This window comes from Rhinolophus sinicus, chromosome 16 (assembly GCF_057876585.1).
Source record: "Rhinolophus sinicus isolate RSI-liver-muscle chromosome 16, RSI-T2T, whole genome shotgun sequence".
Taxonomy (NCBI): Eukaryota; Metazoa; Chordata; class Mammalia; order Chiroptera; family Rhinolophidae; genus Rhinolophus; species Rhinolophus sinicus.
In genome coordinates this window covers 115,681,590-115,704,800 of record NC_142516.1, presented here as the reverse complement: position 1 = coordinate 115,704,800, position 23,211 = coordinate 115,681,590, and the positions used below count along the sequence as shown (strand labels likewise).

Genomic DNA, 23,211 nt, shown 5'->3' with positions numbered 1-23,211 from the left:
TATATCATGTCAGTTTGTAGCTGTCTGCGCTCTAAGATGCCTCTGTGACCATAGCCAACATATTAATAGTGATAAATATAGACAGTAGTCCAGTTTCTCCGAAGGATATATTTCATTATTGGTGCAATACTGAGTATAGTGTGTGACATTCATGTTGAGGGCTCTGGATATGATGGTGAAAAAGTTACTGGAGATGGAGTATTAGGACTAAAAATGTTCCTCAAATTTAAAAGTTCTTACTTTTTAAATAAGAGCGCTAATGGAGTGCAACCTTAAAAATAAGATTTCACTATTGTCTGTGTCTATGAGTTTTTGTTTCTTCATTTGTTTGTCTTGTTCCTTTGTTGTTTTCAGTTTTATATCCCACATATCAGTGAACTCATAGACACAGACAACAGTTTAGTGGTTACCAGAGGGTAAGGGGGGAGGGGAGTGAGGGGGTAAAAGGGGATCAAATATATGGTGATGGAAGGAAAACTGACTCTGGGTGGTGAACACACAATGTAATATATAGATGTCACGTTACAGAATTGTACACCTAAAACCTGTATAACTTTACTAACAATTGTCACCCCAATAAATTTTAATTAAAAAAATAGTAAGATTTCAGGATTTTATAGGCAGAAGGACTGAACCCAGCAGCTCTGTTGTTTATCCCCACGGTGTATGTGTTTCCCATGGGCCCACGTTTCGGCAGCACATCTCACGCAGTACGTTAGGCAGACACATCCCTGGCAGCCTCTGGTTCCTCTGATTTGCATATTATGTTTATCAACCAGTTTTTGGCTGATGTGGAGTAGCAGGCTTCTCACAGCTATGGCATAGCTTCAGTTTGTACCTTTTTCCCTTCTCAATACTCTTTAGTTCCCAACAAAAGGGACTGAAGAATTTTGAAAATGTGGCTGAACAGGACTTCTGAGCCAGTACTGAAAGCTGGGAAGTGTGGCGATCACCTCTTTTTTTGGTCTTTCTTTTTTTTTTCCGGTTGGATCTTAGTTGCTCAGTGATTTACTGTTAAGACCCAAATAAATGGCCCACTTATGATTCCTGTATCTCACAACAGTGGGGAGGTGTCAGCATGATAATGCTATTTGGCTAAAATACTCCTCATGCTGGAGAGTACAACTCCCTATAACTCAAATATTTTCCTGCATAGACCATCCTCATGCATTAGAAAGGCAACTTAGTGAATTTATTGAGGCATACAGAAAATACAGTTTAAAAATAGGTATGGAAAATAAGTTTGTCATCTAGCTTCTAACCCAATGTATTTTAAACATGGAAGGGGTATACAGCAAAGAATTGTTATGTAGATTCTCTAGCTGTATGAAATTTATGGTGATCTATGTATTCCTAGAGAAAATTCTTCCTAATAATAGTGGACAGACATGTAGCTATTTTGTGAAGGTTGTCTCTTCAGAACAACCTTTATCTTCTACCATGACAAAGCATTTAACCTTAATTATATTATTAAAGATATGCAAAAATACATATTTCAAGAAATAGTCCCATTCATAAAGTCTATATTCTACCCGCCAAACTTAGAGATCAAATATATTCTGTGGAGAGACTGGTTCAAGTATTTCATGAATATTTGTTTCTTTGCCTCCAAACAAACAAAATCTTTCAATATTATGTGGTGGTAGGTTTTTGAGTTAGAACCCATTAAGCAGCTACTCTCAACATCTCCTTAGCAACTATCTCTGGGAGTACGGCAGCATTGCCTCTGTGGAGGGCCAGGGACCAGGAGGCAACATGAAGGGTTGGAAACTGGTATGTGAAAAATATTAGGTGGGTAGAGTCTACATAATAAGAAATAGAACATAAGGTACAGGCAAAGAAACCACATCTTCTATAAGCGATGGTTTTGAACTTCTACCATCAATTACAGACTGTCAATTATGCTTATATGGTATCCACTGTTAGGAATTCAAGAGGAGAAAAGAGTAGCAGAAAGAAATAGAAAGAAAAGGATATACAAAATAACTGGTAAATAAATTAAGATTTGATTTGGAATAGAAAAATATTTAGTAAACATTATTTCTTGGAAAAGTCACTTCACAGGCCAGTAGTTTCCAGAATGAGTACCATGCTCCCTAAGGTCTCTTAGGCTCCTCAATGGATGAGCAGAAAAGATCTGGGACCCCTGGTCTCTCATCCACTTTAACCAGAGTGCCAGCTCTGTGTTCTGTTTAAACATTAGACTTCCACACGTGTTAACTTGGAAAAATGGTTACATGACAATAATAATAATAATAATAATAATAATAATAAGGAACTAGCCCTTTAAGAAATAACAAAGGCCTAATATGGGACAGATTAACGATTCCCAATCCTAATTTTGGGATGCTCTGTCCCTAAATTATCCAGAGATATAGTGAACTAATCACAATAGAACTAATTTTAATTCTTAATAATTAAAATAAATACATGAGGTATATAATCATATCTGGATACTTATTAAAGTTATAAATATTATAAAATCTTGGGAATCACAGCTAATGAGAAATGTCAATTTCTCAACAGTATTTCTGCATCTCAGAGTCACCAATCTGGAGTAGAATTTAGAAGGAGAATTAGGTCCCGAGTTGCTCTTTGAGAAGAAGTAAGAGTTAAGGAGAAAAAAAGGAAGTTGCATAGACTCTCTTTTGCTTTCTTAACCCCAAATCACTTCAGTGTATTGAACTTGACCATCAGGCATTATACACTCTCAACTGCCAATCCTTTGTTGAATTACCAGCACTTACTAAAGAGAAGGGACTCTGATTAGAGGATTATAATTAGGTTGTATCAATTCTGCAGAAAGAGAAAGAACAGTGCTGGCACATACTCTGATCTAACAGGGCACAGGCCCCCAATATTTCTGAGAGGAATGAGGTCCATTTCTCTGTAGACACATGAGAGGTAAGAAGAAGGTGTATGAGCAAGGGGGGTGGTCCACACAAAAAGTCAGGATTAAAATGGCAGTAAGCTTCTAGAGCCACTGGAAAGGTTTTGAGATCTGCTTTTACAGTTGACCCTTGAACAACACAGGGGTTAGGGGCACCAACCACGATGCAGTCGAAAATTTGTTTATAACTTTTGACACCCCAAAAAACTTAAGTAGAAATAGCCTACTTTTGACTGGAAGCTTATGAATAACATAAACACATATTAACACATATTTTGTATGTTATATATATTACATACTGTATCTTACAATAATGTCAGCTAGAGAAAAGAAAGTGTTATTAAAAAAGTCAAAAGGAAAACACATTTACAACATTTATTGAAAAAAAAATCTGTATACAATTGGACCTGTGCAGTTCAAACCTGTGTTGTTCAAGAGTCAACTGTATTATTTTCACTAGAGGGACCCCTGTCCTTGAGTCAAACAATTTACTCCCAGCCCCTATCCCACCCACCCACTGACTGACTACTCACTCATTCTACTCAAAAAGTTACTATTTCTGAAGGACTTAAAAAAAAGACAAACCCTTCCTTTATCAACATGGTGGCAATATAAACATAGGAAAAAAAATGCTAGGAAATGTTGGTATTAGATTGGACTGATGCGAGTTTGAGGGAAGGAGCCAACCCACCAGTCCAGACTGGTGATCTCTACAGCTGCAGAAACATTTGTTTCAATTCCTGAAAAAGAAGTCAGAAACAGGTTGTTAACAATACAACTCACACAACTCTTAACCCTCATCCACAGAATTGAGACTGTGAAAGCATCAGTTTTTCAAATGATTTGCAAAAAGCCCCAGGCCCCAGGAGGTGTATGTGTGTGCAGAGAGACGCCTCTCCCTACCGTGGGGAGTTGAATCCACTGTCCACAGTGATGCTGCTGCTGTCCATGCTGTCGAGACGGGCTGAGTGGGTGGTTCTCTGGTGGCTGCTGCTGTCCGTTTCTTTGGGGGCAAGAAGGGTGAGGTTCTTCTCAAATTTCCTCTGCAAGTCTCTTTCCTTCTCCCTCTCGAGGAGCCACTGCATGGTGCCTACGTCATCTCTGTTTTTCTCTTCCTCGGTGTTTTTGTTTGCCCCTTCCTCAGAGTCGTCGTCATCAGAGACATTGTAATAGTCAAAAGAGGCTTCCTGGTTCCCCCCTGACTCCTGCTGACGCTGGAGAGCTGGCATGGCTTGTGCCACCGAGGTCCCCAGAGACGGCTCCAGTTTCTCGCATCGGCCTGGCAGTGTGTCGGCAGGTGTCTTCGGGTGAGATTTGAGGAGGGACAGGCTGGATTTGTGATAGCTGTTTACAGACAAGGTGCTGTGAAGAGGCTTAAACAGTGTGTCTTTGCTGAATATCTCTTTCCTCTTGTCCAGGCTGCTGGGCTCAGCGCTGTGATGCTGGATGAGGCGTCCATTGGCAATCCCTTCGGCCGCTGTGCCTGAAGCAGCCAGTCCACCGCCTGGCCCCTTTGGCGACTCCTCCTTGTGCCCTACAGGCTCCCTAGAGGAATGCGGGGCCTGTCTATCCGATAGAGGCAGCTTTTTCACCCCTTCTGCCAAGGTCATAGTGTCATGGTCCTCTTTATTCTTTCCCAGAGGCGAGGGCGCAGTGAGTACCGTCTCACTGGAGGTGTTACACTGGAAATAGTCATCCGTAGCTGTTTTGGTTGGACAAGAGTTGAGTTCACCATACGATGGTAAACTTTCGGGTGGTTTGCCTGGCTCCAAGAGGCTACAAGCACTGGAAGGTTCCTTGAGACCACTGACTATTTCTGGAATACACACCTCTTTATAGCTTGTGGACAAAATGTGAGCCCTTTGATGACCAGCAGCCTGTGCAGGCCTCAAAGTACTGTCGTCAATGTAGGACTGGCTGGGCGTTTGGTCATCCTGGCTGCAGCCTTCAGCCAGGTCATCAGGTGTCCCCAGAGAGGAAGCACCCAGAGGGCCCTTGGAGTTGTCCATGGACCTGGATCTCTCCTTGGCTTTGTTGGACCTCTCATTCCTGGACCGTCGGTCCTGGGTATGGCTGTGGCTTCGGTGCACTTTTGAATGGGAGCTCCCCCTGGAAGGTTCAGGAAAAGGCATCTCAGTTCTCCTTTTGGCCAGTTCCCCCGATACATCCCATTCTGGTGTCATGGGGAAATGAGGCTCAATCATGTTCGTGTTGCTGTGCATGATGAAGTTCTCTCCTTTGTGTTCAATGATGAAGCAGCCCTCCCTGGGAGCCCTGGTAAGAGGGTCACAAAAGTCATACTCTCGATCACCCGGGATATCCAGATGAGAACCATCTGATGGGTCTCCTTTAGACACTCGTGTCTTGCTGTGTGACCGAGACTTCCCATGGGACTTTCGATGAGTCCTACTCTTTTTACTTCTTCCGCTGTGATGGGCCGAGGACCCGGCTTTACTCCTGTGAGCTTTTTCTTCTTCAAGTTTCTTCATTAGTGCAGTGTGCCTCATGACATTTTCTACGGTCAAGTCTGGGTTAATACGCCTAATGATTTCCATTTCCACTTCCCGAGGGATAGTAGTTGGTGTGTCCTCGTCTCGCAGGGGCCACTCTTCAGGAGGAAACTGGGCCGAGAAATTGGCTAGCTGTTTGGTCTTGTCTTTTTTAAAACTGAGCCGGAATAACTTGAGCCCAAATTTTTTGGACTGCTTTTCACTATCTTTAGGTTTTGAGAGAGTTTCTGTCTTATAAGAAAAATTTACAGTACTTTTGCTCTTTTCAGTGGGTGGTACCTGGCAGAGTGAAGGAGGGCAATAAGGGTCTTTGCAGTCCTTGGCAGGTTTCCTCTGCAGAGTTGATGCATGCATGCTGTGCATGTCTTCTCTGCAGCAGTGGCAAGAGTCGCAGTGGTTTCTGGGTAATGTCCTTTCCCTGACACAGCCTGAGGCAGACGGTGTTATGGTTCCGGGTTGTGGAGAGGTACACTGAGACCTGTCAGGTATCCTCTCGTCCAAATGGTACCATTTACTGTTAGTTCTTATGAGGGAAGGAGTTATGAAATAAGTCTGTGGGGTCACGATGAAATAGCCATCTGGAGTTGGGTAGATTTTCCTCTCCCGTACCAGTGTGTTCAGGGTGTGCCGTAGAATTTCTTGGCTTGGGGTGGGAACACCTAAAACCAAGAGAACACACTCATGAGAATGAAGAGGAAACGTGTTGATTCCCGATTTTTCAGAATCTGCTATGGACTGGAATCTTGTCCCTCCTCATTCTGCCCCCCATAAGATTCATATGTTCAAGCCCCAATCCCCAATACGATAGTATTAGACGGGGGGACCTTTGGGGGGTGACTAGGTTTAGATGAGGTCATGAGGGTGGAGCCCTCATGATGTGATATTACAAGAAGGGACTGTCTCTCTCTCTCTCTCGCTCTCGCTCTTCTGCCATGTGAGGATACGGCTGTCTACAAACCAGGAAGAGATTCCTCGCCAGACACCAAATCTGCAGGTGTCTTGATCTTGGACTTCCCAGCCTCCAGAACTGTGAGAAATAAATGTCTCTTGTTGAAGACACCCAATCTATGATATTTTGTTTCAGCAGAATCTGACTTAAGACAGAATCCTACTAATTTGGCCAAGCTTCAAAGTGTTATCATACAGCAAGTGAGCAGGATTCCAAGGTGTTCCTTAAGTTTAGCTTAAGTACTAATTTTCCCCAATGGCTCTTATGAATATTACTACCGATTGAATGGGAAAATGTAAGAGATGGGAACAGAGAGATGGATAGCTAGAGTTAGGTTGCTACTGTTAGAAACTTTTACTGAACTGAATAATCAAAGACGGAATATTTTTAAATGAGGGAAAGAAATGAAAAATATTTTACATGATATGCTATAAATGTACAAAGACTTTGTCAATAAAAGCAACTAGGGAAATGGTTAAAATAGCCATCTTGGTATTGAAAAACAAATCTAACCTATATAGAGGGCTACATATACAGGCTACTCTATACAGGCATTTTTTAAAGATTGAGTTTACTTAATAAACTTAATTCTATAAATTATATAAAAGGGCACCTGGACTTGACCATTGTTTATGATGTACTCTCCAATTTTGAAATCATCACTTTCAATTTTTAAAGTGATTACAGACCTGGTGAAATTCAGGTTAGCTCCTTCTTCGTGGCGTAAGTCAGCAGGATGGGGGTGGTTTACTCATCCGCAACCAGAGAGCCCTAATAAATACTCCAGTGAAAGCTTAGATGCTCTGCATCTTTCTGGTCACTGAGTCAAAACTTGCCATATTTGCTAGAGTATAAATTCCAGAAGAAAATCACAGATACCCCTTTGTACAGTAACTGACATTGCTTTCAAAGGGTTCTGTGTGCATGTTTATGCCTTGTCTACTTTAAGAGATAGACTTAGACTTAGGAGCATACACACTTAAGAGAGTATCAATTCTCCAGGCTGTAGCACATTTATTTATTTCTTGGGTATTCTCCACTCCTCAGTGCCAGGCACATTGAGGGTGATCATATTTTATAAGATTGACCTGAATGATCTATAGTCACGCGTCACTTAACTACGGGTATATGTTCTGAGAAACGTATTGTTAGGAAATTTTGTCATTGTGTTAACCTCAAGGAATGCACTTACAGAGACCTAGGTGGTATAGCCTATTACACACCTAGGCTATATGGTATAGCCCGTTGCTCCTAGGCTACAAACCTGTACGGCATATCACTGTACTGAATACTGGAGGCACTGTAACACAATGGTAAGTATTTGTGCATTGAAACATAGAAAAGGTACAGCAAAAATATGACATAAAAGATAAAAAATGGTATACATCCATATAGGTCACTTACCATGAATGGCGTTTGCAGGACTGGACATTGCTCTGGGTGAGTCAGTGAGTGAGTGCTGAGTGACTGAAGGCCAAGGGCACTATTGTTCACTACTGTAGACTTTATAAAAACTGTCCCACAAGCCCTCCCCTTGCTTCCTTCTGACAGGGTCAGAAATAGAACATCGAAGCTGCCAGTGCTATATAGCATGAACGGGGAGGTGGGCTGGATTGACTGGAAATATCGAGGAGAAACTGGCTGGATAAGACACAGATCACCACAAGTGACTGTCAGGAATGAGTGAAAGGTGGCCTGAGAATCAATAGGAATAAGAAATTAGGATGGAGAGATGAAGGAATGCAGGGGATTGTCACGCAATGTGGTATTGGCTACTGCACGTTGGAGCAGTGGTCAGATTAAGGAACTTTGCTGTATTCATAATAAAAGAGGGTGTTTAAATGTAGAGGGTGTATAACTGAGGACTCAACATTTTGACTTTGAAAATTTCCTTTTTGTGCTATCTGGCACCACGGGCTTTCTCTGGTATTGAACTGATGGAAGAAAGAAAATTTATCTATGCTCTACATCATTACAATCTGAAAATATTTCTGAAGTACAGGGACAGGCTGGCTCCGTACCACCACAGACAGCTTTTACTACCGTGGCAGTGGCACGTACTACCTGTTAAGGTAGGTCTTGTGGACCTGTGTCCTTACACAGTATCTTACAAAGAACTTACAGCAATGTACTCTAAAGACCATCAAGCTAGGTCTGGGAGGGCTGTAGCGCCCTCTGAATATGTAGCGCTGAGGGGAGGCTCCTCTGTGCTGAAACAGGCCAGTGGCTGACTGACTGGGATATAATCTGTGTACTCAAAATTCACCTGCTGTGAGTGAGAGGGACTCTCTGCCAACCTCCACAGATATTGCTCCCATCAGAGGGGAAAAAAAATCCTCCTAAACCACATACCCGTCCATTTCGTATAGGAAATTCAGCTCCATTATAATCCTATGGGACCGCCATCCTATATACGATCTGTCATTGACAGAAATGTCGTATGTGGTGCGTGACTATAATTCACAAATAGGTCAGGGTGAATCATACTGCCAATATTCTATCGTGTCTGACCCACAGAAATCACAATTTTAGTAGAGACTGAAAGCTTGGGCTCCAGGGCCAGAATGCTGGATTGAAATCCATCACTGTTGGTGTTATTGGTTGAATTATGCCCCCCACCCCTTGCTATTCATATTTTGCAGTCCTAACCCCGCCCCCCCCGCCCCCCACACCTCAGAATGTGACCTTATTTGGAGATCGGGTCTTTACAGAGACAATCAAGTTAAAGCAAGGCCATTAGGTGGGCCCTAATCCAACATGACTGGTTCCATCTTAAAAAGGGAAATGTGGACATAGAGACATGCATAGAGAGAAGACAATGTGAAGAGCAGATAGCTATCTACTAGCCAAGGAGAGAGGTTTGGAACAAATTCTTCCCTCACAGTCTTCAGAAGGAACCAACCAACTCTACTGATACCTTGATTTTGGACTTCTAGCCTCCAGAATGGTAAGACAATACATTTCTATTTTGTTATGGCTGCTCTAGAAAACTTATACAACCATATCACCTTAAGTAAGTCGGACAACTTGCTTAACCTCTCTGAGCCTCTATTTACTATCATCAAAATGTGGATCATACTAGTACCTACCCTCATAGGGTTTTGCTGTGAGTTTGAATGAGTTTAATGTATGTACGAGGTGTGATCAAAGAATATGGTGAATGTTTAAACAAAAAAAATTTATTACAGTGAGACACATTGCCATTAATCCACCTGAAAATACACCCCCTCACTTCGAACACACTTGTCCAATCATTCTTGCCACTTTCTGAAGCAGTTCTGGAAGTCCTCTTTAGTGAGTGTCTTTGGTTGTGCTGTTGTAGCTGCCTCAATGTCTTGAATTGATTAAAAACTTTTACCTTTCATGGTCATTTTGACTTTGGGGAAGAGCCAGAAATCGCACGGTGCCAGATGCAGTGAATAAGGTGGATGAGGACACGCCGTAATGTTTTCATTTGACAGAAACTGCTGTACCAGAAGCGATGTGTGACACGGAGTGCTGTCACAACGGAGAATGAAATAAAGACACTCATGAAATAGGACTTCCAAAACTGCTTCAGAAAGTGGCAAGAATGATGGGATAAGTGTGTTTGAAGCGAGGGGGAATATTTTGAGGGGAATTAATGGCAATGTGCCTTTTACTGTAATATTTTTTTTTAATTTAAATATTCACTGTATCTTTTGATCACACCTTGTACAGCAGTGCATGACACATAGTGAGTTTTCAATAAATATTAGCTAGTAGTAGTCTAAACTTTGGATCAGGATCCATGGAAACCCAGCTTACCTTCAAAGAACATTGAATAGCAACCTAGAACAGCTGGGTAAGCTGAGAAGTTCAGGGTCCCCAAATCCTTCCAAAACTATGAAGGTGGGATGAGAAAGCATTAGAAATGGCCTTAAGTTCTCAAGGGGAGAGAGTTCATGACTCTAATGTAACACACACACACCTGTTTGTGCTACCATCGTCAGAAGGCATCCTTAGTGGCTCAAGTAGAAAAGATAACCTTGCCTATGAATAATGTATTGCTTAATATAAGTATTTAATTTTTGATCTGCCTAGTTTCCTTTTAGTCTAAGGCTCTACTCTTGAGACATGTACATTGATGTTATGCAAATGATTTTAAGGCTGGGATAATAAATATTCTTCTTTAATTTTATGAGATTCGGCACAATATAAAAATGAATTCCAGTTGAATTAGTGCTATAACCCAAACCATATCTATCCAATTCTTGAGAACCATCATAAAGCAAAATATGCTTGCCCCTGAAAGAAGCAACTTAAAAGAGCTGCTAAGCGCCAATGTCAGTCAGGGCCTTCTGCAGAACGTCAGGGGGCTCCATTCATACAGAATGCAGCTCCTGAGATGAGGCACTATTCACTCTGCAGTCTCACGAATGATACCACTGGAGCTGTGCAGCCCAGCAATCCAGATAACAAACCCATATTTAAAACTGAGTGTATTTTACATGGTAGCATACTTTCAATCAATATTGTAACAGAAAGCAATTTTTCCAAAAATAGTAAGGCTCATATATAAGAATTCACAATTGAGTTTACTATGCTGCTATAATAAAGAAAAGCTGAAGTGTCATTCATAAAAATGGCTATTACTATAAAGCAAAAATTTAACTGTATTATAGAATTTGCTGATTGTAGGCCTTCCAAGTAATGATCTTAGAAAACTAACAAAACTACATAGAATCATGACTACAATGTAATCATTCCTTACCATTACGAATAAGCTCTCTGTTCCCAAATGAAGCAATAAGAGTTTCCATTGAGAATTTAAATCTAAAGTTTTTATGTCTTGGATTTGCAAATATATCCATCAAATAATTTTTTGAAAATATTTTAATTTGGAAGAAAAAAAACTAAAAACATTCCCTGTTCAATCTATTTTCCATACTTCTACCTGTGCATTTTCCATGCTTTAACTGAACGTCACTGCTCTCGATTATTATTAGTAAGCTCTTGTATAATGACCAATATTTTCAATTGTCTATGAAATCCAGGGTTCCACTAGAAATCTGCAGGGATCACCTAAAAAAAAAATATATGGTTGTGACGGATATTTTTAACATTTACATGTTCCATCGCTTCCAGCTTCTACTCCCAAAGTTCATGAATTCAGATTTTGAGAGCTTAAAGAACAAAGATAAGTTTTATATCCGAATAGGGCTGCAACCTGATCTCTCTCTCACCTTACTGCTGAAAGGAAAGGGTTTGCCTGGAAGTTAACAAAGAAAGACAAACAATCAGACTGACGAACATTCAGAGATAATAAAATGTTACAAAATTTAAGGTAATTTATAGGTTGCAAGAGTGGGTTCATGTTAGAGTTTTTAAACAGTACATATAATATAACACATATTAATTAGAAAACTGAAAGAGGAGGAAAAATCACTGGGAGAGAAATACAAAGTTCTTCTGGGGCAAAAGGAAAAGTGGGGAGACTCAATATGGTAGATTACTATTTCATTTAAAGTAGTCTTTCTGCCCTCCTCCCATGGGTGGGATGCATTTCCCCACAGCTTGACTTTGAGTTTGGCGGGGTTCACTTTTGCCAATGATATGTTAGTGAGTGTGGCACAACCAATGGGCTGACGAGCTCTTGAGCATCTGAGCTGGCTCTCTTGTGCTTCTGCCATCCCAATGAATAGAATAGACTCTGCTTGCCCCCTTTTCCAAAGAGGATGGGGTACAGATGGAACAGAGCCACCTGGCTAAGACCGGTCTGCATCGGCTGACCCCTGGATAACCCACAGACACATGAGCTAAATAAATGTTGATTGTTGTATGCCACTGATGTTCTACAAATGTTTGCTGCCTGCATTTTTTGTAGCAAACCTTAATTGATACAGCCAACAGCTCACATTTACTAAGATCTCTTCTTGGTTGAATGAAAAATATGTGAAGTATTTGCTTTCAACGTAAGCTCTATTTCAGTCTAGGTATAGGTTGAGTCCAAAGCAAGCTGGCAAACTGGTGGCCCAATAGTGTGTTTTCTTACATATCACGGCATGCACATATTAAAATGTACACACACACCGTTGCCAATATTTAAGGCAATCTAGAGATTTCACATACAATTGAATTTCCAGATTCTCGTGAAAAATTAGATTTGGCAACTCCAGCTGGGTCTTACATTTTTGGGTGGGGAAGGGAATAATACACTGGAGGTGAGTAGTGGGCTGCCTCTTGAGATGGGGCATGCGCTCTTTAGCTTATGACCATTTCTAACATCTTCTAGCACTGGAGGCATCAAATGCTATTCACACAGCAGCTGGGCTATTGTTTTCTTTTTATAATAGTTAAGAGAAATTTACTTAATTTTTTTCTTTTAAAATGAGATCTTAACTAATTTATCAAATACCATACTCTTAAAATTCATCAAGCCATGACAGAAGCATGCAAGACATGTTTATTTCTGACATTATTCTCTCTGTAGTTTAATCCCTTGGGACTAACATTTTCAGTTGTTTCTGACTCCCTCACATGAATCATGAGGGTCATGTATTTAAAGAAGGTTGTGTTGCAAAGGCTGAATGGAATCTTGGTTGTTTTTGCCAGAATTCCTCATGGATTCTGATTTAATTTCTTTTTCTCAGTGTCAATTAAAAAAGTATTACAGCTAAAAAAGGCAAATCATTTTTGAAGTAACTTAATTTTTAATTACAGAACTAAAAAAAAGTTTCTGGCCAATTTTGGCAAAGAGTTGTTGTTTTTTATTAGATTTAAACATGAGAGAAACTATCCATTTGCAGTCCTGGAGCAGTCAGAGCACACCATGCATTTGGAAGGTGCTATGTTCTTTTCCCATTACCTGGGAAACATGTGGTCAGGTGCTCCATCAGTGCTTCTTGGGTGACAGGTTTTCGTGCCGAGTTCATTGCTGAGATGGCCAAGCAAAGGATTTCCCCGAGTGGAATAAACTGAGATTGACTGATGGGAGACATACTGATTGGTGATACATCACCTGCAGAAAGACAATTTTCAAGTGAGCGGTTCATTAAGTGACCTGGCTATTTGTCATACACACACCTTCACACATACACACCCCTCCTGTGACTCTCACCTAGTTCCTGTATTATGAATACAGTCAACTGCAAACACCGACATTTGTTCGCACAACCGTTCCAATTAGGTGGAAAGACTTCCACAAACCAGTGGAAGCTCCAGTTGTTTTGACAAATAAAACTCTGCCTTTAAAACCTGACCACTCATTTAAATAGACGTCTTACGGGAAAGCTTGCAACAACAAGACTTTGAAAAATGATCTCTGTTTTTATTAACGTGGAACTGATTTATTTATTAACTGCCATTTACATCTTGACAAATGCAATTGAGGATTCATTCATTCAAATGGTGAGTGCCCTTTACAGCTCAGGCATCTGCTGGGGGCTTGGGAACCTGAATAAGGCCCCCTCCCGAAAACACCTCTGCCCTCAAGGAGTTTCTATTCAAGTGGAGGAGACAGACAAGTAAAGCAAAGTTCAGGGTGCACCAAAGAAGGATGAACGCGTACTCTGGAGCAGAGAGTGGAGGACAGCACACACCACTTGGGGGGCGGGGGAGGGCTTAGAAGAAGGAGGTAAGGGAATGTTCTACCTAGGTTGTGCAGCCTGAATCCAGTGATGAAGCAGGGGTGTGTCTGGCGGCTGGGAGACAGGGACGACATAAGAGGTTGTGGGAACTACAAGCAAGTGTTTCTGGGGAGTAGTGGAGCAGGCCTACAGGTATGCATGGGCAACCAGAGGAAAGAGCTGAGTGCCCAAGGCCTTCATCCTATGAGGGATGGCGAGCCATAGAAGGAATTTAAGGAATGACAAAGTCAGATGTGAATTCAGAAAGATGACTCTGGTGGCCACGTAGAGAATGGAGGGGGGAGCAGGAGAGGGCAGGGGGGGTTGTGGCTTCCTGCACATGTGTATATCTAAGAGAGCGAATGGAGGCAAGAGAGGCTGAAGACCCCGCGGTGAGGGGGCTCTCTGACTGGCTGTTGAGGAGGCGTCAACATGCAGTGCAAATATCTGTCTTCATTCCTGTGATCTTCATGATCTTTACATCACAGTCTGGGGATTTTCAAGTTATGCTAGAAGGATTCTTAGAATGCCCTGGAAAGATGTCTGAGTCTGGAGCACCCCTACAGAGGGTGAGCCTGGGAGAGCAGGAAAGACCACTCCTGACATGTGGGTACCCCATTTTATATTTTGGGGTTCTGTAAGGCCCTACTTGAAAAAAGGCCCTACAGAGAAAGGGTGAAAACTATCAGCAGAGCAAAACACCTGTGAGCATCTAAGCATATTTCCCACATGTACTTACATAATCTCCCCTCTTTTGCTTCCTAAGCATGATTTCTCTCTTGTAATAAGTGGCTAGCCAGAACTGGCACTAGGGTCAGCCTGTAGCATTAAGCAACACCCTCTCCGGAAGGTGTCTGGGGACACTGGGCACCAAAAGCTATGCCCAGCCACAGCCCCTCGTTTGATGGGAGTCCAGAGTCCCTTTGAGAAAGAACTTGAACCCTGCTTTAATGGACTGAATGGGAAATGGTTTGATGGATGAAGCCAGGCAACAGGGCCTGGGAATAAAAACCGCCAGGTGAGGAGATAAGACTAACAAGTGCATCAGGACCCCAGTGTCAAAGATCTGACCTTCCCCCCAACAAACCCAGTTCAGTTCAATGCTCTACTCTCTCATCATCCCTTGGGTCTCAAATCAGCTCTGCTGCGGCTCCATTCTCTGTAAGACGGGTATGAAGAAAGACACTTTCCCAAGAACCAGAGGAGAAGGCCAGCAAACATAAAAATCGGCACAAACCAGGAAATGACCTACCTTAGAACCCACAAACTTCTGGGGCTATGGGATATTAAGTATCATAAACAGAAGCCTCTGAGAGATTCCTGCAAATATTTGGTGGGGTAGGTAGAACACAGAATTTAGGGCTGTTATTGTGAATGCAAGTTTCATTCACTGGCCGGTACTGAAGCTTAATTCATATTCGTGACTCAAAAATGACAGAATTCTGTGGGCTGGGACCACCTCTGTGGGTAAGTGTGCTACTGCCTAAAAGAGTGTATTTAGATCTTTAAAGAAACTGTTGTACCCTTCGATTCAAACAAAATATTATTCTAAAGCCTAACGTGTAAAATATGAACTAGTGGTGGCGGTGAGATGAGTAGAGGTGGGGGTTTGGAGCTATACCTGTTCATCTCCCCCTCCCCAAAAGGGGGCCCTGTAGCTCAGCCACAGCCACTAGAAAGCTCTCTTCTGTGATTCCTTCTGTCTCTACAGGAGAGGATGAGGACACCGAGGCCAGGTTTGTTGATGAGGTGCTAGGCTGGCAATGGGGACCTCAAAGTTACCTGGAATGATTTTGTAAATCAGATGAAAAGTAAGGTGAGGTCAGCTGGCAAAGGGGGAGATGGAAGCATGTCCCCATATTTGGGAGGTTAACACCTTCTAAAATTTTCCTATCATAATTAAGGATTTCTCAGAAGACGAAAAATACAAAATTACCAAATATGATTTTTTCTTTTTTAAATGCAGGTCTATTTTCCGATTTGTATAGGTTACAGGGAACTTGCTCTCTCTGTAAAAAAGAAACGTCTATTAGCAAAATTAACTAGTTTAGGTCATGCTTGCTCTTATGCTTTTAGCTGAAATCACTTGTTTAGTTTAACTGCCATCTTCTAATTTCTTTTCATTTCTTGCAGCCAAATATAAGCAGCAGCATGCTGTAAGTGTCTGCATTGCATTTGTTTTGGAAAGGCCCACTTCCACTATAATAATGAATCTGTGCAATAACTTTTTAACTCAGGATAGAGGACAACATGGAATTTGGATGCTCTAAGTGACTATCTCCACGTCATCTTGTTTTTTTATACTGCACCAAGATAAATGATTTTCCACTCCCTTCCCACCCCCAGCGCCATCAGCAATCCTGTTTGCTCTAAGTCCAAATGCTTCCTGGATCTCTTCCCTCCACTCCCTCCCTACGGCAAACCACCATCACCTCTCACCTAGCCCATCCTAACGGCTGGATGACTGGCAGCTTTCCCTCCTGCCCTGACACTGTCTTCTGCACAGAGCAACCAGGCCTTCTTAGAAAAGCATAAAATGTACCACTTTTCCGCATAAAATCCTACAGTGTCTGCCTATTGCACCTAGAAGGAAACTGGAATTCCTCACCAGGCCTACAGTGGCCCACAGGGTCCGAGCATATCCGCCCAGGGCTGGGACCATCCCCCCACCACTCACCACCTGGTATTGGAGAATTGCTGGTGGTGTGGAAAAACCATACACACTGCAATTGGGACCAGACTCTAAGCAAGTTACTGTACTGTCTTCACTCTCTGAGTGTGTGCATGTGTGTCTGTGTGTGCTGATGTACTGTCTCATCCGCAAGAATATAAGCTCCACGGCAGAAGGAAACACGCATGCCACATTCCCACCACATTCCCAGAGCCTAGAATAATGCAGTTTAGACCAGACATCCAATAAATGTGTTGAATGAATGAATACCCGTTGATGACATAAGCCAAAGAATTCCTCAGGGTGTTTAAAGGATTGTGATTTTATTTATATATCTTACTAAATAATTGCAAAACAAATAGAAAATGTAACAAGAGACCAAATACACCTAAGTTATATGCAATTGCTAACACTCCCCCTATTAATTTCATGAACAATAATCACCCAAAACACAGCAGTTACCGCAAAAAAATAACTATATTAAGTGAAGGCTAGGACACGCATTTAAGATCCATACTAAAGGAATCATAGGTATCTCTCAAACAATATAACACATTATTCAAGTTTATCACGATTTTCTGTGGATCTTATATCACACCTGCTTAATGAGTCAACTAGTTATTATTAAAATATGCTACTAGAAAACTCTTCCAACTGGACCACACTTATGGTCAAAGAAAACAGGAATATAAATACTGCTAAAATATTGCTAGTCACCAGAATTCACAGAGGGTACCACATTTTGCATAAACTATGAACTGTTACTTGTCTATAATTTATAGGATAAATTTTTCTATTGTCAGAATTAGTTCTGAACACATTCATAAAGACAACTCATCTAAAAACTCATAGCTACTTTGAGAGCTAATAAATTCTTTCTAAATTGCGATAATTGTGTCCTATTGTTCTAAAAAGAAGGGGTAAATAAGTTTTATTTCAGCTTTATTTTCTTACAAACATCCATTTCAATACAGTCCTCAGGGAACATTTGTCAAATCCAGGATGATTCCGATAAAACCAAGACCAGTGCCTTGGACAGAGTGTGCATTCAATAAATTTCTGGTAAGTGAATTTAAAATGTGAGAAGACATGAAAATATTACCATTGTAAGTAAACTTCTGTGATTTTAAGAGCATTTAATGTTAAATTTAAAATACCTTGGTGAACATCTGGACATTGGTTTCATTTAAGGTACTTGTCAGCTGAAAAGCATGAGGACAAAGATACATTTGCCCAGTGGTGATGAGCGGAGTGGAGGATGGAGACTACACTAGAGGCAGGAGAGAGCATGTACAGAGCATGAAGCAGCATGCCAGGCCTGGGGGAGCTGGGGCGATTTCGGCACCACTGGAGGAGGCTGGTGGTGAGATGGAGAAAAAGTAGAAGCTAGACCCTGGTTGACCAGAAGACTTAGATCTTACTCTTAATGCTGATGGGGAACCACTGCATGTGTTTATACAGAGGAACTACATGACATAGTCGTGTTACAAAATCACTCTTTGGCAACTTTGGAGAACAAACCCGTGACTATTACAATCGCCCAGGCAATTAACAAATTAACAAAGAGGGTCTGAACAGCAGGCAAAAACCATGCATATGCTGACTTTCTCTGTCTTTTACCGTGTACAGCTAGTTACTTCTACCTCAGAGATATCTTTATCATTTTTTTACTATTTAAATTCTTCTATCTATTCTCCCTTCCAACTCTTGGCCAGTTACTTTAGCTGGAATTATTTCAAAAAAACACACACAAAAAAAACAAAACAAAAAATACAACAACAAAAGAAACCCTCTCTCTCACATAACTCTTCCTTTCAAGAAATGTATCTAAGTGCCCATTATATACCCAATACTTTTAGGCACTCAAGTTCCAAAATTGTTCCTATCTTGGTTCTATTTGTGGGGGAAAAAAACAAAACCCACAAGCCATGTAGTGATAAAACTCCATCCTTTATGAACGCCATTTTCTTTTCTTTTTTCAGTCATTAATTTAGGTTCTCTGTACTCCCCACCCTTTGCATATGAGGGAGGACAGACAACACAACTTCTAAAAATACATGACTTTCATGACAACTTATATTCATCCTTTCCCAGATGACATCTGTAGCTTTCCAAAAGATACCTACTAGAAATGCAAACATAAATCTATTGTGTTCCATCTGGAGTATTCATCTTCATACAAATGTATAAGAAAAGGAAAGCCATAATTTGTCTAGGTGCACCACATCATAATAAACTACAACCTTGAAAGTCCATCTTCTAGCTTAGCCTTATTTAAATAATCTGGGTTTTTTTCCCCAAGCATCAGCATTCTGTTTGAATTATCCTGTTTTTCTGTTTATTTTTAAATGCTATTTTTCATGGTAAATGTCAATGTACTCTGTCCTCTGGATTGAAGAGTTACCTTTGACCCAAGGAAGTACATGAACCAAAGCAACCTACCTGTACTTACAAATGCAGTTCTGACACTGTACTGATTTATAATGGGGAAATTCCCCACACAAAAAGGCACTTGGGATAAGTGCCCGGTCTCTTATAACAAAATACAATTATCACTCTGGGTCTGCTTCTTCATCTGTAAGATGAGTTTGGATGAAATGATTTCAAAGATTCCTTCAGGCTGTCAAATTCTAAGGCTCAATATTAATGCTCATCCAATCTGAGAAAGTCGGCTTTAATGTTAAAAAGAATAGCAAAATATATTGGCTATTAATTTTTCCCTTTGTAATAAAGTCTTCATAATTTACTCTTTCTAATTCAAAGTCTTGCTCAGCTTTGTTCCCTGGGACTAAAGTCAGCCTGTTTTTGTTCTCTGGACTGCCAAAATTAACACTCGAGTTAAAATTATAGATGCCAATAAAATTACCACATGCAGTAGATACCGTGACTCATAAAAATGGTCCAACATGACTGTAAAATATACAGTGGGCACAGTGACAATACAACTCTATTCTTTTCAACAAACTAGTCATAGAACTACTAGTGTGCCAAGTTTTATCTTAAACACCCTTGGGCCTGGGGAAATCATAAGCTCTCTGAGGTTAGTAACCAACTTTTCTGATGCAAAGTATTAGACAAATCTTCTGTTTTACAATTGAGTTCAATTTATTAACCCCAATTTTATGTATAAATGCTGTTCGGTTTTCTTAACAGATGGTCCACTACAATATTTTTTTAAAAATTGTTCTAAAAAAAAAAAAGGCACCGCACAGATTCCCTTCTTATGCATTTTCTCATAGACTCTTACAGGACGGCAGAGCATACAGATCCCATTAACTCACATGCTGCTATGTTTTAAGCAGCTCTCCTGTGAAACCAAATTATTGAACTTGACTTTCAAATGTTTATACTTGAAATGTAAGAGAAAACTGGCATTGAAAAAAGATACTTTTACCAATTTATGGTATGTTTGGTTTAAATGCCACTGATTTCCGAAATTTAAGGCTGAGCCTTCATTGCAATAGTCGATGGAAGGAAAGTTGACATAAAAAAGAATTTTGGAACATTTAGAAATTCTATAGCAGGTTCTCTAAAGTTTGCTAATGCTTTATTTCAACATTTGATGAAGCTATTATTTGACTAAATTGTTTTACTCAAAAGAGAACATAAATAAGAGGCTCCCACTAATAATATTAAAGTTAATGGTGTCCGTTTTAGCTATGACTTACTAAGAAACCTCTACTGAGAGTAAGGTTAAATAAGAGCCAGAGTGATGGCATATGGTGCACGCGTGCCGGCACACACACACACACACACACACACACACACACACACACACACACAAATGGGTTATGGCCACCACATCACTAGAATATTTCTGCTTATCAGTCTGTCTAATGTAGAGATGTCTAACGCAGCCAAGTGAAATAACAAATCAATGGCTCATTGGTTTACAAAAGAAACCATCATCTCCAGTCCACAAGTTTTCATTAGCCATATTAGCTATTGCTCTTGTTACAGAGATGTGACCACTGATAAACAAGCGTCATAAGATAAGCAGAGACAGACAGGTCAGAAAAAGTGAAGGATCAGGTAGAGAAGGGCAGTCAATAGACAGTGATGGGTGAGACCTCGTTAGCCAGGGAACCAACTCCACCCTCACCAGAATGATAACTGACATCTTCTCTAATCATAAACCTTGCAACACTTTTAGACCGTTCTGCTACTGTAATAGATTTGTAGCTGGAAAGTTAGGATGGAAATACGAGCCATCAGGCCAATTACATGCTTCAAACCTTTGCTAAGGCTCCACATTAAAACCCAAATGTAGTGTGCGTTAGGCATTAGGACTAGCAGAGTGCTAGTCCCATAGCAGGCACTCAAGTTTGTTGAATAATCAAGTACTACACATATAGACAAGGCAAGGTAAGACCCTGCTAACTGTCAAGATGTTTTCCATCACCAGCTGCCATCTTGCTCTCAAGTCCCTCATCCAGGGCTAAGTTAAGGTCATTTACCACCAAGGATAAAACCATGATGAAATACCAGTCCTACTTGATAACAATTAATACGATCTCTCAGATGGCATGCCATTCTGTAAGGGCACCTGGCTAACAAGAGTGCCTATGTAATATGGTGCTTTCCTTTACTTTATTTAAACTGCATTAAGTGTAATGGAATCTAAATTCCTATTTTACTTCTCTTCCTTCTCCACTCTATATCAGAACTTAGCCTAACACGAGAGACATTTTAGATGCTCCAGTTTCAAATTGATGGCATTTCTCAACTATAGTCGAATAAATCAGTCTAGAATCTCCAGAGTCATCCTTGTCCCCGCTTTAAAAAGTTAGAATAACCATAGCTGTTTCTCAAAATTGTGTTCTTTGCTCCATCATTTTAGGTATCACAATGATACTGTGACTGATTTCTGTAAAATACAACTGTAATAGAACAAGAAGGCCTAATTAAACACAGTCCAAATATGTATATGTTGATGGTTCCCAAATTACAACAAAATTACACTGAATGACTACTACTGACTCTCCAACAATTGAACAACCTACCACCCCTTCAAACTGCCATGGAGGTTGTAACAAAAAAACCTACACAACTGTATATAGGGATGAAAGAATACAGAGGGCAGAAGAGACACAGGAAAACTCCCAACTCACTGTGCTAAGAAGTGACTTTTCCCTCTAAAACGTAGTCAAAACCTTTAGTTCAGAGTCCAGCTCTGCTCATTAGTTGTGAGAATTGTTTCAAGTTATTTAATTTTTTGAGTCTCAATTTCTTTTTTGTATAAAGTGTACATAGTGATGTTTACTTCATAGTTATCAAGGGGATTAAATGAGATAGCGGATGCGAGTGCTTACACTGTCCCTGAGACCTAATAAGTATTTCATAAACAGCAGTTAGTATTAGAATTATCTTCCCCAAGCCTATCTAAATTTGCTCAATTTACTCTTCTGTAGTGTTTGCATTTCTACCAATAGGAAATCATTTGGTCCTAAGAAGAAACCTTTTTTTAAAAACAGAGACATCTGTGGGAAGGCTAGGAGGGCAATGGTCTTTCTTTCTTACACTAGTACTAATTAATCAGATTGCTCACTTCTTGATTCTTATCTGTGAGCATGTGCATTAAATGAATGGAATATTTTGAGTGGAGGCAGAAAAGTACACACACACACACACACACACACACATATACACACATACACACACGCACACACACAGCATTTGGGATATATTACTGGGCCAGGAGAGAATGGTCTTAAAGCAAATGGGAAACATGTATTACATAGGAACTTTGGAGTGAGGAGCGAAAAGGTCACTAGAACATGGGAAATAATATGGATAGAGCATTACAAGAATATCAAAAATATTGAAGAAAGTTGGCCTCTTTCAAAATTTTGACTGGGCCAGTCTTTTACCTAAGAAAGAAAAAAGAAACTCGGCACTTAAGTAGTACTCTTAGTATTAAAGACCAGTGTATTAGCAATTAATTTCTGATGAAACCTGGGGTGCTATTAACCATTCTGGTTTTCTCTCTCTAAGGAAAATATCCTGTAGGATTCAAAAAACAACCTTCCACACAAACCTTCAGATTGTCACTCGCTGCCTACTTAAGAATGACTTGCCCAATAACATTATCCTTCCTAAGTCAGTAAACCATCATCAATGTCCGTAGTTAAGGGCCCACCTATCCATTTGTTCTTAAAAATAACAATCCTTTACAAGTAGTGTAAGGCACTATGTGTCACCGCATCTTAAGAACAACCATCATTTCTACAGTTAATGCATAACTCCTGAGGTCTACCATAGCTATCTACCCCATGAAGATTCTTCAAATGAACAAAACAGATCATTCTTGCCCTTTGTGACAAATTAACACTTTTTAAATTGCCTCTCTTCTTAATCAACTAGTTACTGAGTCGTTTCCCTGTGTAGAGAACAGCTAGGAGATGAGAACTGTAGACAAAGGCATAAATCTTCATCCCTGCTTTCAATGAGCTTACAATTTAGGTGGAGAAACAGGATATAAATGTGTGAAAATCTAAGCAATTGAAACATATTCAAATTACTGATACCCTTAGAGGAGATATAACAAGAAAATACATGAATGACAAGCAAATTAATTCTATCATAAAAATGTATTAATATGTAAT

At 40.4% G+C, this 23,211-nt stretch overlaps 1 protein-coding gene across 6 annotated transcripts in view; it reads right to left on the bottom strand.

The window, feature by feature from the left end:
• The window catches only part of STOX2 (storkhead box 2), a 212,460-nt gene that overhangs the window by 8,494 nt on the left and 180,755 nt on the right, over positions 1 to 23,211 (bottom strand). For 4 of the 6 annotated variants that reach the window (XM_088793228.1, XM_088793227.1, XM_019736144.3 and 1 more), the window contains 2 exons: positions 13,176 to 13,328; positions 3,794 to 6,059 (listed from right to left, as the gene is read on the bottom strand). In XM_088793228.1, coding sequence (XP_088649354.1) covers positions 3,794 to 6,059; positions 13,176 to 13,328 — 2,419 coding nt within the window. Of the gene's footprint in view, positions 1 to 3,581; positions 3,631 to 3,793; positions 6,060 to 13,175; positions 13,329 to 15,871; positions 15,945 to 23,211 lie in introns of all 6 variants that reach the window. The other 2 variants (XM_088793226.1, XM_088793229.1) reach the window with 2 other exon arrangements.